Source organism: Vulpes vulpes, chromosome 1 (genome assembly GCF_048418805.1).
Source record: "Vulpes vulpes isolate BD-2025 chromosome 1, VulVul3, whole genome shotgun sequence".
Lineage (NCBI taxonomy): Eukaryota > Metazoa > Chordata > Mammalia > Carnivora > Canidae > Vulpes > Vulpes vulpes.
In genome coordinates, this window is record NC_132780.1 from 120,299,893 (window position 1) to 120,314,164 (window position 14,272).

At 44.0% G+C, this 14,272-nt stretch overlaps 1 protein-coding gene across 1 annotated transcript in view; it reads left to right on the plus strand.

The window, feature by feature from the left end:
- UPK1B (uroplakin 1B) overlaps positions 1-14,272 on the plus strand; it is a 29,163-nt gene continuing 14,891 nt past the window's right edge. The window contains exons 1-3 of the mRNA XM_025990107.2: positions 1-105; positions 10,921-11,008; positions 12,068-12,268. Of these exons, the coding sequence (XP_025845892.1) occupies positions 10,940-11,008; positions 12,068-12,268 (270 nt within the window). The 5' untranslated portion in view covers positions 1-105; positions 10,921-10,939. The remainder of the gene's footprint in view (positions 106-10,920; positions 11,009-12,067; positions 12,269-14,272) is intronic.

The window sequence follows — 14,272 nt, forward strand, 5'->3', positions numbered from 1 at the left end:
GTGCTGGGTAGAAAAGCACCTCAGGCCAGAGCAGCGTGCAGAGGGGGCCAGGACAGCCCAAGGAGGAGGAGGAGGAAGAGGAGGAGGAGGAGGAGGAGAGGGCAGGTGAGTAGTCGGATCTCACTCTGCAGGGAAGCCAACTGCACTCTCAATGGTTGGGTTGCTTTCCTGGGAGGTGAGCTGGGGCCTGAAAGGGCGAGGGGAAGAAGATAATTTCCTCGTGAAGAGATCCATCATTTTTTGTAACTTAGACTATTATGACGATTTTGTTCTCTTTTACTTTAAATGTACAAATTGCCTTCTCAAACCGTTTGAAATTGTCCAGTTCTCAGAACTGAAATGAAGGATCTGAGAGTATTATTCACCCATCCTAATTTTACCCTCCAATTTCCTGACGGAACGACCAAGAAAATCCAAGAACCCTGGGAAAACCTATGTCTCCTGATTAAAGTTTCAGACAGACCCCCGTGGACCCCAATTTCCTTGTGAAGTCAGAGAAGCAAAAAGAAAATTTAAGGAAATGGGTCATGTTCTTTCTTAATAATATAGTAGAAAGTTCCCTGGTCATCTTGTCTGAAATCATTTGATCCTGCCTACTTGTAATGGAATATGTGAGGCAATTTACTCATGGCTTCTTCTCTGCAAACTCTGTTTAAGAAATGTGGCAGTTGCAATAAGTCAACAAATGAGCTTTATCTATGTAATGTTATTTTTACATAATTTATTTTTACTCTTCACCAATTAGTTGATCTACAGGATCCACAGATCCTAAATATATTTTTCATTGTAACAACATTTCTACATGTAATACGAATTGAGTTTCCAATAATGCTACTATTAGTTTATGTTTATAGGTTTAAAACTCCACTTATAACTAGTTTCAAAGATTTTGAACACATTTGGAATTTCTTTAATTTCAATGTCCTTTTTTTAAATTAAAGACAATGTTGACCAATCACTTCTTCCCTGAATACAGTTGACTAACCAGAAGAAGAAAGAATTCATTTAGATTTTATACACACACACACACACACACACACACACACACACACATATTTTCAAATCTTGTAAAGAAACAGTTTTCCTTTTGATTAGTTCTCCTTAATGAGGAGGAAATTTTCTCATTTTGCTTTTTTTTTTCCCCCCTCATTTTGCTTTCTGCTGTAACAGCCTTTTTTGCTTTCTGCTACAATAGGCTGAAAAACCAAATCACCAATTTCTTTTTTAACTACCTGGAAAGAATCATAGACTTGTAAATCCAAAAGGGAATTTACACACCATTTAGTCGAGAAAAACAAATGAAATCTCAGAGTTTCTTGTTGACCTCTCCTGCTTACATTCTTACCAAGAGCAAACACTGATGAGCCCCTGCAGGCTGCCCACACCCCTGATGTTCCCTAACTCGGGCAAAGGCTGAATTCATAAAGAGGCGCCCTAATCTTACCTCCCCAAGGAGTCTCCATAGCATTCCTGCCTTGGGGCCGGGCATCCAGCTGGCATTGCCCGCCCCTGAGGTCCTCACTTGCCTGAGAATGAGCCACTGCTTCTTAGTCCTGACTTAAGGTGGGTGAATGACTCTGAGGTCAGCTGGCAAACATCAAGAGTCCAGAGCAGTGCCATCCAATAGGACTCTCTGTGATGATGGAAATGTTCTATACAATAGCCACCAACTACAAGTGCTATTGAGCACTTAAAATGGGGCTATTGCAACCAAAGGATTGAATTTTATTTTTTATTTTTTTTATTGGAGTTCAGTTTGCCAATGTATAGCATAACCCAGTGCTCATCCCATCAAGGATTGAATTTTATTTTATTTTATTTTGAATTTTAAATGTTATGTAATTGAACTAGTTTGAATGAAAATAGCTACATGTGGCTACTAGTTACCATATTACTGAGAGCAGGTTTAGAGCTTGAAAGGGAGAAAAACCAATGGATGCTGTGAGCCCTGGGTGTCATGGCCATGGGAACAAGCGCTGCTTGTCACCTTTCCCAGGGACTCATCCCTTCCCTAAATATAAGCATACCAGCAATGGCTCTGATCTAAAATCCCCACACCCACCTTTCTTCGCCCCTCCAAGTCGAACAACTGTCTGCCTTTGTTCTGGGTTTCAAGGTCGGGGCTAAGGGAACAGCACAGTGTGTTTCTTGTTTCTTCCTCTCCTATTTCTCTCTCTTTTTTTTTTCCTTTGTTAATCCAAATTTCTTTAGCATGAGCTAGAGTTTGAGGTGTGGTTTGCGTGTGCTCTGGCCCAACAAACTTGGGTGAGGAAAAGAGGTAATGAACTTGAAAAAATGAGCTCATGCTTGATGGGAGAGACTCACTTCTCTTTCTTCTGCTTTGAAAGGGTTTGTTTAGTGAGCAATGGTTTTTAGACCCATTCAATGTGTCTGGAAACATCAACACTACGGATATGAGTAATTTTTATAAGAAAACAAATGGAATGAGGGCACAAGGAAAAAAAAATAAAACCTATACTTTTAAAATGTTTGCCCTCCTCAGAGCAAAGGAGTTCCTGGGATGTTGAGCAATTGGAGTATATCATCATGGTGCCAGGCCACTGGGCAGTTTTCCACAGGGTGGGGCTCACAGAGGCTATTCTTGAATGTGGAAAACACTTTCAGGCAAGCTGCATACTTTCAGTCAAGGGTGATAACATTTCTGAAGTGGACAGCCACTAATTGGCTCTCTTAACAGCCCTCTACCAATCTCACCTTTTAAAATTCGCCTCACCCCATTTGCTTCTTTTCTATCCCTGCCAAGTTAAAAAGCAAGTCTAACGCCTATGGGGGAAGTGGTACGTTGGAATAACACACGAAAGTTTCCATAGACCCCGTATTTGAAATAGCTGATGCATACTGGAGGCTAAAAGGGAAGAAGGTAGGATGGGAAGACACATCATATTGCCAAGACTCAGTCTCTATCCACGGAAGACAGACCCAAGACCCCAGATCATGAGGTAGGGTAGTCCGTTGAGGTTCTATACTCCTTGGGTCTCTTTCTCTCTCGTGTGTCTTTCTTCTCCCTTTGGAAATATAAGGGATCTGATAAAATTATTCACATTGAGGCATTGACACTGATGGCTCATAAGACTCAGTGTGCCTCTTTTATATGGATGTGCATTCTGATCAGGAGCAAACGACTGATTGTCTTGTGGGATTTTAGAAATTAGGGTAATGAGTGAGGAAGACTTTGAATGGAGGGCAAAGGCAGAAGGCTCTATCCTTGCCAGCTTTGTTTATGAGACTCCCTTCATGGCTTAACCTGTAAGGGAAAAGAACAGGGCAGGGCATTTGGGCTTTCTCTCAACTTTAAAGAAGCATAAAGGGAGGTGGTGCCTACCTATCTTAAAAAGAAGAATGATTAGTGACAAACTCGCTAAAGGGCTGTTAAGGGATGTCTGGGTGGCTCAGTGGTTGAGCGTCTGCCTTTGGCTCAGGTCATGATCCCAGGGTCCTGGGATCAAGTCCCATATCATGCTCCCTTCACAGAGCCTGCTTCTCCCTCTGCCTGTGTCTCTGCCTCTCTCTGTGTGTCTCTTATGAATAAATAAATAAAATCTTAAAAATAAATAAATAAAAGGCTGTTAAGAGTCAGGAGATCTGGACTTGAATCTTGACTCTGCAAACAACACATCCGTGATCTTGAACAAGTCACTTCCCCTCTGGGAGCCTCAGTTTCCTCATTTGCTCAACAAGAGGACTGACTACAAAGCCTCTACATCTTCAGCCAAATAAACAGATATTTGTTTTAAGGAAATAGCTCACATGGTTGTAGGAGCTCGCAAGCCTGAAATCTGTAGAGCAACCAAAAATTCAGGAAAGAAGCTGATGGTACAGTCTTAAGTCTGAAATCTGCAGTTTTGAGGTAGAATTGCTTGGGAAATCTATCTTTGCCCTGAAGGCCCTCAACTGATTAGAAGAGGCCCATCCCTGTTGCGGAAAGTAATCTGCTTTATTCAAAGCCTATTGATTTAATATCATGATTTAAATGTCAATCATGTCTGTAAGACTCTCTTCACAGCAATATCTAGACTGCTATCTGATCAAACAACTGGGCACCACTTCCTAGGCAAAGCCCTAGGGAACACCACAGTTTATATTCTGTATGTAGAATGGTGCCATCTGGGCCTCCCTCCATGCCTGTCTTCTCCAGTAAGGGCAATAAATTCATAATGTCTTTTTTTTTTTTTTTTTAACAGCTATCGGTGTGAAAATTTGTCAAAGTTTTTCTTGTTTTAACTTAATAAGTTCATTAGTCTGCCCTGGTGCACAGGTGTTCAGAGCCTTCAAAGAATTCTGAAGGCTTAGCCAGGCCTGACCATTTCCTTTCATAGAAATCACATTGCCTTTGCTCCAAGTGTGCCAGGAACCCCTTCCCAGACCCCTTCTCTGTCTATTATGGAAGTTGCCTCTTTTCCAGGAAACTTTCCTAGAAGTTTTCCACCCAACACAGGTCTCTTTGACACAGAAACTAGGTAATATCAACATTACCTCTTGACCAGGGTTTCCCAACTTCACTCTTGAGTGTCTTCTAACTCCCTGGGCAACTGCCTTTGAACTCAGTACTTTTCCTACATCTTTCATTCCTGTTAGTTCTAGAAGAGTGGTTCCTAGCCACGTGGGAGCTCACCATGTGGCTTGGAAATTCAGAACTGATGAGGGAAAACTCTCCACTCTTGCTTCAGCCAAACTTTGATCTGGTTTTATATATTCGCATCCCATATTAAAATCATATGTTCTTCGAAATGCGGCTCTGTGTTTTAAAGCAAAATTAAATCACTAGTTTTCAGTGCTTTCACCATTCAAGTCTGTTGGCTTGGTCTATCTGCTTCAAGAAATTGAAGGCAAAAATAAAATTAATATTAGTTGGGTAATAATATTGTATTAACATTCACCTATATTCTCACTGAATTTTCACAGTAACCTTTTGAGTTAGTGATTATGATACCCATTTAGAGATAAAGCTCAGTAAGATTAAGAAACGACCTGAGCTCACAAAACCGGTAAGCAGCAGAGCAGAGATTCAAACTCAGGTCTGTCGAAAGCTCCTGCCCTTCCCACTTTACTGTATTCTCTAACCCAGGCTAAAATCTACTTTATCTGCCTTTTATTTAGCAAAATAATATATTGAGTGCCGACTATGTGTCAAGCACTGTGCCACCTTGGACCTAGAAAGATAAATGAAATGCAGTCCCAGGGCCTTCTCCTGCTTTGGAGACTCATGCAGAAAAGTGCAGGGGCCCCTTTGTATGTTGATACCAGGAGAAAAGAATGCAGAGGGGGAGCAGAATCCTCCCTAAGTAAATTCTGCGTCAGGAGGAAAGCGGCCTGGGCACAGAGGAGAATAACGAGTGTCCGCTCTACATCACCTCAGTCTGGAGCAGAGGCCCTGGACCTAGCCAAAGCCAGAGCAATGAAGCCCAGTATCCGGGTGTTGACGGTTCAGGAATGCTGATGGAATGCAGAGAGGGTCCCTCCCATCCAGATGTGCTGCTTGATACCTGACTCTGGCCACATACCCCAAGCACAACGGGGTAGCTTTTTTTCTGGTTCCAAAGAGATTATTACCCCACCCCACCCCTCACCCCTGAATCCTTCCATGGAAAATAAGAAGAAGCACACATGTGTAAGGCCTATAGATCCCTACAGCAGAGTGGATCCTAGGCAGGAGATAGAGGGAAGGTAGAGAGACTGTTTCACCTCAACCTGGAAGACATTGGCCGTGGGACCAGTCACCTTCCAACCTCCTGGCGAGGCCCCAGGAGTCACTGGTGCATAAAGCAAAGCCATAGCCCAATTTCCTGCTCTTCCTAAGTCTGCCACTGGTTATCAATCACAATTTCTCATGTTTATAAGCAAAAAGTTTTTGCCAACCACTTCCCCATCTTTTTTTTTTTAATTTTTTTTTTAATTTTTTATTTATTTATGATAGTCACAGAGAGAGAGAGAGAGGCAGAGACACAGGCGGAGGGAGAAGCAGGCTCCATGCACCGGGAGCCCGATGTGGGATTCGATCCCCGGTCTCCAGGATCGCGCCCTGGGCCAAAGGCAGGCGCCAAACCGCTGCGCCACCCAGGGATCCCACTTCCCCATCTTTTATCTCAGCAATCACAAAGACCCCATCAAACACATTGAGTCTTACCCATTTTATAAATGGGGAAGTAGACATTGAGTAGCACTGTCCAGGGGTCCACAGAAAGGATGGACAAGACTAGGGTTTGAACCTTGGCATTCTGACCCCAAGTGTGTGCTCACAGACTACAGCCACCAGGCTACATCGTGAGCCCTGAGAAGCCTACACTTGGCTCCCTAACTACCATCTCACTGGACATTTGTGGCTGTGTGGCAGATGCAACACATGTTTTGGGTCCTCTAGACACCAACCTAGTCTAAAACACAAGCAACCAAGGAGATGCTATGAAATGTCAGCTCACATTAACCTACACATTTGTACCTTTTCCTTCCAAGAATTTCAGTCCTAAGAGGTGGGTGAAAAAACTGCAGGGTTGGGATATATCTGAACAAGTTTTCTGGAAAAACATGTGGGTGCAGCCCTGGGTTTGAGGAAAATGTGCAAATATTCGTGCAATGTCAAGGAGCTAAGGAGACAGGAGCTATGGAGACAGGAAGCTGGAGAGGTGAGTGAAGAGAGGCCCCGTGATTCTGACCTTAGCAAAGGCATCTGAGCCACACGGGGGACCTGTTTGCTCTGCTTGAGGGTCATCACAGAAGTGAGCCAGGGGTTGCTTTTTATATTAGCTCTGTGACAGGACTTCAGAAACTGTATAGCGTTTAAGTAAAATATCCAAAGCCAGGCAGACTTGGGTTTGAATCTCAGCTTTTGATTTTTTTCAAGAGTATTTATTTATTTGAGAGAGAGGAAGAGGGAGGAGGGTCAGAGGGAGAGAGAGGAGCAGACTCCCCGCTGAGCAGGGAGCCCCAGACGGAGCTCCATCCCAGGGCCGGGGACCATGACCTGAGTGGAAGGCAGACCCTTACCTGACTGAGCCACCCAGGCACCCCTGAATCTAAGCCTTTGCATTTTCTGGCAGAGTGGCCTTGAGTAAAAGTAAGCAATCTCTCAAGCCTCCCTCTCTTCATCTGGGAAATGACAAGAAAACAGATTCTCCCCTAGATGCTCCAGGAGGGCCACTCTGCGGACAGGCTGATTTTATCCCAGTAAGACTCATTTCACACGTCTGACCTCCACCTCGGAGGTTACATTTGTGTTGCTTTAAGCCATGGAGTTTGTAGTAACTTGTTACAGCAGCCGTAAGAAATTAGTACAGATTTTGGTTAAAAAAGTGGACAAACAAAAATAAATAAAAATTAAAAATTAAAAATTAATAAATAAAATAAAATAAGTGAACAAACGCCCAAACAAAACAACACCTCTTGGCTCTGTTGAGAGATGAGCATGAGGTGCCTACTGTGAGCTGAGGACACCCAAAGTGCTCATTCCATGACAGCTTTCATCATGGTTTTTATTTTGGAAGATGGGAGTGACTTCCTCGGTTATTGCGTGCCGCTGACCCCAGAGGCCTGACGGAGAGGAGAATGCACGGGGCAAGGGGAGAGAAGGCTGGTGGCCTTGCCCATCGCTACATCCCGGCCTTCCAGGGGTTCCCCCACAGTCAGGCTGCCTCCCCAGCACTTCCTACCACTGCCCGGCTCAGTTCACTCTTCTTTTTGCTCAAAGCCACCCCTCATCGGCCTCCTCCTTCTTCTCTCCCACTCTTGTCTGGGTCCCATCCTGATCCTGACAGGCAGTCCTCCCACAGAGTACCCATTTGTCTCTTCCCCCTTTATAGAACTTGCTGTGGCAGGTCGTCTTTGGAAAAGTGGGTTATGGGGCCTAACGAATCACCCAGGCCCAATCCCACATTCAGGTCCCTTCAGCAACGCCCTGAAAGCCCAGCGTGGTGGCCTGCCTGTACTCTTCCTCTTGTCTGTAGTCCTTTTTCCCCTTTGATTCGACCTACAATCATTTTTTCTTGAATCCATGTTGCTGCAATCACACTTGAAATTCCTTGCAAGAACACGTTGCCCTCTTTCTGTTCTTTAAGCCCAGCTAATCAACACAAACAGGCTGCTACCCAACAAATGGGTGCCTAGCCCGGACTGGTCGAAATGGTGCTGCCCTTGGCTTCTCCAGACTTTTGCCCCTGACTCTCTATACTTGTGTTGTCTGAACTTTCCCCGTCTATTTATTTTGGTCTCTAGATCATCACTCAGCTGGTCAGGAGCAATGTCTGTACATACCAGTAATGAACTTTACAATGTGACTGGTCTGGTCACATTGATCTCCCCTGGTGGCGCCTGTGCGTTAACTCCTTCGGGGCACCCTGGCTCCACTCAGTCTGGCAGGTAACAGTCACTGGAACAATTGCAGGGAAGAATGAATGCCACTTCCAAGCAGAAACTACACACAAAGATCTTATCCCAGTGGCCTGCTTTCTTCTATTCACTCAGCAAACGTTGATGGATGACCCACGGATGCCCTCAATTCTGGGCCCCAGACACTCATGGATTATGACTCCTTCAATCCCCATAGCTACCCAGCTGAACGAGCAAGGGAAAATAGAGAAGTTGAGATTACTTGGAAGGTCATTAACGCTTACGGTAGAGTAGAATAATGAAGTTCAATTTTAGCAAGGTCTGAGTCACATAGAAGGCTTGCCTCCCACTGATCCCCTGTACCAACGGGCACTGCAGCCACACTGCCTCCATTGCTACCTCAGGGCCACCTTGCTCTTCTAGGTCTCTGCTCCGTGACTTTTTCCTTTCCCTGGAATGTCAGCCACCCCATCTTCCTCCCACACCCGCCTTACACCTCTAGTCTCCTCACTTAAACCATACACACTCTGGAGGGCTTCCATTTCCATACTCAGAACTCCCACACAGCACTTAGGGTCTTACGGGATGTATGAAGACTATTTAGGAACTATCTCAGCTTCCCTACTAGAGCATAAAATCCTAGAACACAGCAATCTCCCTTATACATCTTTGTACACCTCAAAACCCAGGTTGTATCATTTAATACATTTTGACTTAGAGCCTGAGTGTAGGCAGTGATTCGTTACTCAAATCAGTAACACAGTAAGAGATGTGGATGGCTTTTCTTTTTTTTTTTTTTTTTTTTTTTTTTTTTTAAGGATTTATTTACTCATTTGAGACAGAGAGAGATGAGAGAGAACACAAGCATAGGCAGGGGGAGAGGGAGAGGCAGAGGCAGGCTCCCCGCTGAGCAGGGAGCCCTACCCAAAGCTCCATCCCAGGACCCGGAGATCTTGACCTGAATGGAAAGTAGATGCTCAACCATGTGAGCCCCCTGGATGGCATTTCTGAAGGCATTTGAAATATAAAAGCTAAAGTAATTGACCCAAAACACCTCCGTGTTCCTTCCAGAGAATCCTCAGGGAGGGAGGGGCCTACCGAGTTTTAGTGCCATACAAAGCACTAAACCTCATGAATAATTTCTGGGAGCCAGAGTGGGCTGGAGGGATGGCCTGGAGCTCCAGCCACACTGGCCAACACCTCCAGCCTAGCTCTTCCACTTACTGATCGCGTGGCCCCAGGGACCTTAATTACCTAAATTAAAGCTTTAGTTTCCTCATCTGCAGAATGAGGCTCCTCACCTTTTTTCTTTTTCTACCTAATCAGGCTATGAGAGTTAGATGTGTCCTAGTTGAGTGGCACATGGAAGGAACTTTATGTCAATGCCTCTTTTCCCACCCCCCACCTTGTGCAATAGGGTACTTTTGATTTTTACTTACTTATTTATTTCAAGCTTTTCTTTAAATTCAAGTTAGTTAGCATATAGCATATTGGTTTCAGGAATAGAATTCAGTGACTCTTCACACTCATCATATAACACCCAGTACTCGTCATGACACATGGCCTCCTTAATGCCCATCCCCCACCCACCTCCCCTCCAGCAACCCTCAGTTTGTTCTCTATACCTAAGAATCTCCTATGGTTTGTCTCTTCCTGTTTTTATCTCACTTTATTTTTCCTTCCCTTCTCCTATGTTCATCTGTTTCATTCCTTAAATTCCACATGTGAGTGGAATTGACTTATTTCGCTTAGCGTAATATGCTCTAGTTCCATCCAAGTCATTGCAAATGGCAAGATTTCATTCTTTTTGACGGCTGAGTAATATTCCCAGTGTGTATGTGTGACATCTTCTTTATCCATTCATCAATCAATGGACACTTGGTTCTTTCCATAGTTTGGCTATTGTTGATAATGCTGCCATAAACATCAGGGTGCATGTGCCCCTTCGAATATCTATTTTTGTATCCTTTGGATAAACAGGGTATTTTTAAAATTGCCAGCTCTTTTTGAAGGTAACAGAATATTCTGATAATAATGATTTTTAACAGCTGCCTGTAATCGATATGGGCACCAACTGCCATGGATTTACCATTTTCAAATTTTAATTTAAATAATAATAATAATTTTCAAGTTATCTTTACTTGTTCTTCTCTTATCCAACACCAAATACTTAAGCAAAACCTTTTGGGTCTACTTTAAAATATCTCAAATCCAGGGGCGCCTGGGTGGCTCATTGGCTGAGCATCTGCCTTCAGCTCAGGTCGTGATCCTGGGGTCCTGGAATCAAGTCCTACATCCATCTCCCTGCAAGGAGCCTGCTTCTCCCTCTGCCTGTGTCTCTGCCTCTCTGTGTCTCTCATGAATAAATAAATAAAGGCTTTTTTAAAAAAAAATGACAGTGATTCGAGAGCTTAGTAACCAAATTCCCTCCCTTGCTAAATGATTGCCTGACTTTGGTTTGGATGCTTCGGAACACAAGAAGGTGATACATGATGGTGTGAGGTAGGCATATCCGGGAACTTGGAGCGGCATTTGTCACCTGGTCCGATTCAGTTGTAATGTTCTCCATTGTGTCTTCAGCTTATGGGAAATCCTGAAGATGGCCAAAGATGACTCCACTGTTCGTTGCTTCCAGGGCCTGCTGATTTTTGGAAATGTGATTGTTGGTGTAAGTAACAAGTATTTTTCAGGAAGTTCTTTCTGAAATCATGGTTTGGGGATTATTTTTTATTATTTGGATTATTTATTTTTCCTTTAAACTCTCACTTTTGAAAGTTTAAGGGAAAATAATGATATAATTACTGGCTTCCTCTCTCTTTTCTTTTTTCAGGAAATGTGATAGTAAAATATGTTAGCTAGAATTTGATTATATAAACTATCATGTGGAACTGCGCAATATGTTGAAAGACCATGATTTTTAAAAAGAATGGATCTTTTCCTCCCAACTTTAAGACACAAAAATCTGAAAGAAGCCAGGTCAACCATGGTCAGTGTCCAAACATTCCCACCACACACAGGCTGTGGTGTTTCTTTCCTACTTCACCTCAGTTTGATTTCCGTGGAACTGTTCTATTAAGCCTGTTGGGGATAAATGTTTGCATTTACTTGTCCTTCTCACACAGAAGGCAATACCAGGATGTGAGAGTGGCTCAGAGGCCACACTGTGTGGGTGTGGCATGCTGACAGAGCACCTGAGAGCCAGGATTGCTGGCTCTGGGCCCAGCCTGCCTCCAAGTCCATGTGACTCTAGACAAGCCATCGGCTTTCAAGGCCAACGCCCCTTGTCTATAAAATGCAAGGGGTGAGAAAGATAACCACCAAGGTTCCTTCCAGCTCTAATACTCAATGCCTCTCTGGCACCAATGAGCATGACCAAGAATGGGTTAAATATTATAATCCAGGAATTTGGGTGAAAGGCAGTGGGAGAGTGGGAGGTGATCTCCCCACAAGATGTTGCTTGTGGTTCATGCCCCCAAGGACTCTAGATGGTCTGAAATTGCCTGGGTCTTTTCCCAAACAGCAATAAGGGAGTGACTGGTGGGAGGAAGCATGCAATGTATTACTAGGATGGAATGAGCTGTTTGATGTCCTGGTGATGATGTCCATCACTTTGAGCCTCTGCAGGGACGGAGTTAGTCTCTCTCATAACCCCCTTCCCACCCTTCTGCATCCTTCTCCCGATGCTTCTCTCCTGCCCCCAAGCCTGACAGACGCCCTCTGCCCCCAGATGTGCGGCATCGCCCTGACGGCAGAGTGCATCTTCTTTGTATCCGACCAGCACAGCCTCTACCCACTGCTTGAAGCCACCGACAACGATGACATCTACGGGGCGGCCTGGATCGGCATGTTTGTGGGCATCTGCCTCTTTTGCCTGTCTGTTCTAGGCATTGTAGGCATCATGAAGTCCAGCAGGAAAATTCTTTTGGCGGTGAGACCTTAAAACTCTCTACAGTTGCTCCTGGACCGATTTTGATGGACTGTTTCTTCTTCCCCGAGCGCAGTGATTTGGCTTGCAGTGGGGTAGGTGGGAACAGAGAGAGCCAGGTGGGGGTGAGAAGGCGCAAAAGACTCTCCTGCAGTGAAGCTTGTCCGTGTGGGGGTAAGGATGCCCTCCACCATTGCAAGTCCAGAAGATTCCAGTACAGAGAGCCAACAGAGGAGAAACGTGGGGGTGATCCTGTTGAGAATTTTTCAGATCTGTGCTTCTCCGCCTGGTACCTGCATGCATCCAGCAGGTACAGCCAGAAGCTACATAGGTCAAAAGAGAGACAGCGTGAGAACATGATCATTAGGCTTTTTCCTCTTGACAATAAGGAGTTTAAAGTATTATTTTAATACCAATCAGTCATTCATATCTTTGGATAGAAAATGCAAAATATGCATGCATTTTTAAGAGACAGCATGAGCTTTTTCAGACATTTTTGAGCTTAAGGCTGATGATTTTGTATAATGACCTGCATTTCCCATATTTTGTATTCACTCTACTCTTCAGGGACCCTAGAAAACCTTGACACGCAGCACTATAGAGCACAGCGTCGGCCCCACCTGCCTGTGGAGCCTCTAACACTACGCAGCCGCAGAGGCTTCAGCCCTAAGCCACAGACAGCAAGGTCAATTCCCGGCTTCATAGATGGAAGCAAATTTGCTACCAGCAGAGCTAAGAACCCTTGGGATTGGGTCTAGACTTCTATTCTTGGCCCCCATGCTTAGAACAGTGGTTTTTTCCTCACACTGTGATGGGGTCCCACCCCCACCCCCCACCCTGAAATAACTCTCCTACCCAAGTGCTGCAGGACTTGAGTTACATCTTTATAGATCAAGCCCAGCAACTTAAAGTGCTTGTTGGTTTACTTTTCCTGTGATCTAAACTTTGCCCTGACACCTAGGGAATGCAGAACATTTACATTCTCTGATTCCTTTAGCATGAGTTTGTTCTGGGACAAAAGCACCCACTTGTTCAGGTGGGTAAAGAATGCAGGGAAAGGGAGAGGAGGGGCAGGTATCCCCAGAGACAAGTTTTACCTGCATCCTGGTCTCACTTTGGGCAGCCACGTATACCTGACAAAGCCAGGAGGGAACATTCTTCACCGTGCCCTGCAAAGAGAAGGAGCAGGGCAGCTGCCAAGGGGCTGGTGGGGAAAAACCCTGCATCCTCAGCACCTCCTTTCTGGAGTGTCCAGCCCCTTGAAGAGGAGCCATCAAAGCCCTTTTTTTCAGTGTGAAAAAGTTGTCATAAGTGTCATGTAGATACTAATAACCCATGCACTAAGCTTTTTTTCTACAACATTTCAGCTATCAAAAGATTTGATGTATTTATGTTTAATGTATTTTTATATATTTATGTCTGCTAGAAAGTTCAACAAAATACTTTGTTGAACAAAATCCTTTCAATTTTTTTACAAAGGAATAAAGGTGTGATATTTCTCACACTTTTAGGTAAGAGTGTTGAAAGCAATGTAAAATGTTTCCTTTAAAAAGAGCATAGAAGAGGCAAAAAGAATGACAGGCTACCAAATGGGAAAAATCTGTATTTTCAATTTTTTCCCTTTTTAAGAGAAATTCTCATGTTTCCATGGATACAAGTGGATAGATAAAAGGACAAAATCAGGATAGATAATTAGAGTTGTCAACTTAAAGAAATGAATATTATGGTGACAGTATAAATAATGTCCTCCTCAAGGAGGAAAATAATCCATTTGTTCATTTAAATGTGCAAAATATAATCATGAGAGTATAAAAAAAGCTCTTTTTTTCTTTTAAGGATTTTATTTCTAAGTAATTTCTACAGCCAACATGAGCCTCGAACTCACAACCCCAAGATCAAGAGCCACGCGCTCTACCGACTGAGTCAGGCAGGTACCCCCAACCAGCAAAGCTCTTAACAAAAAACAAGGCAGCAAGTGTTATATGAGGCCTCTGGAGATGCTCCTGC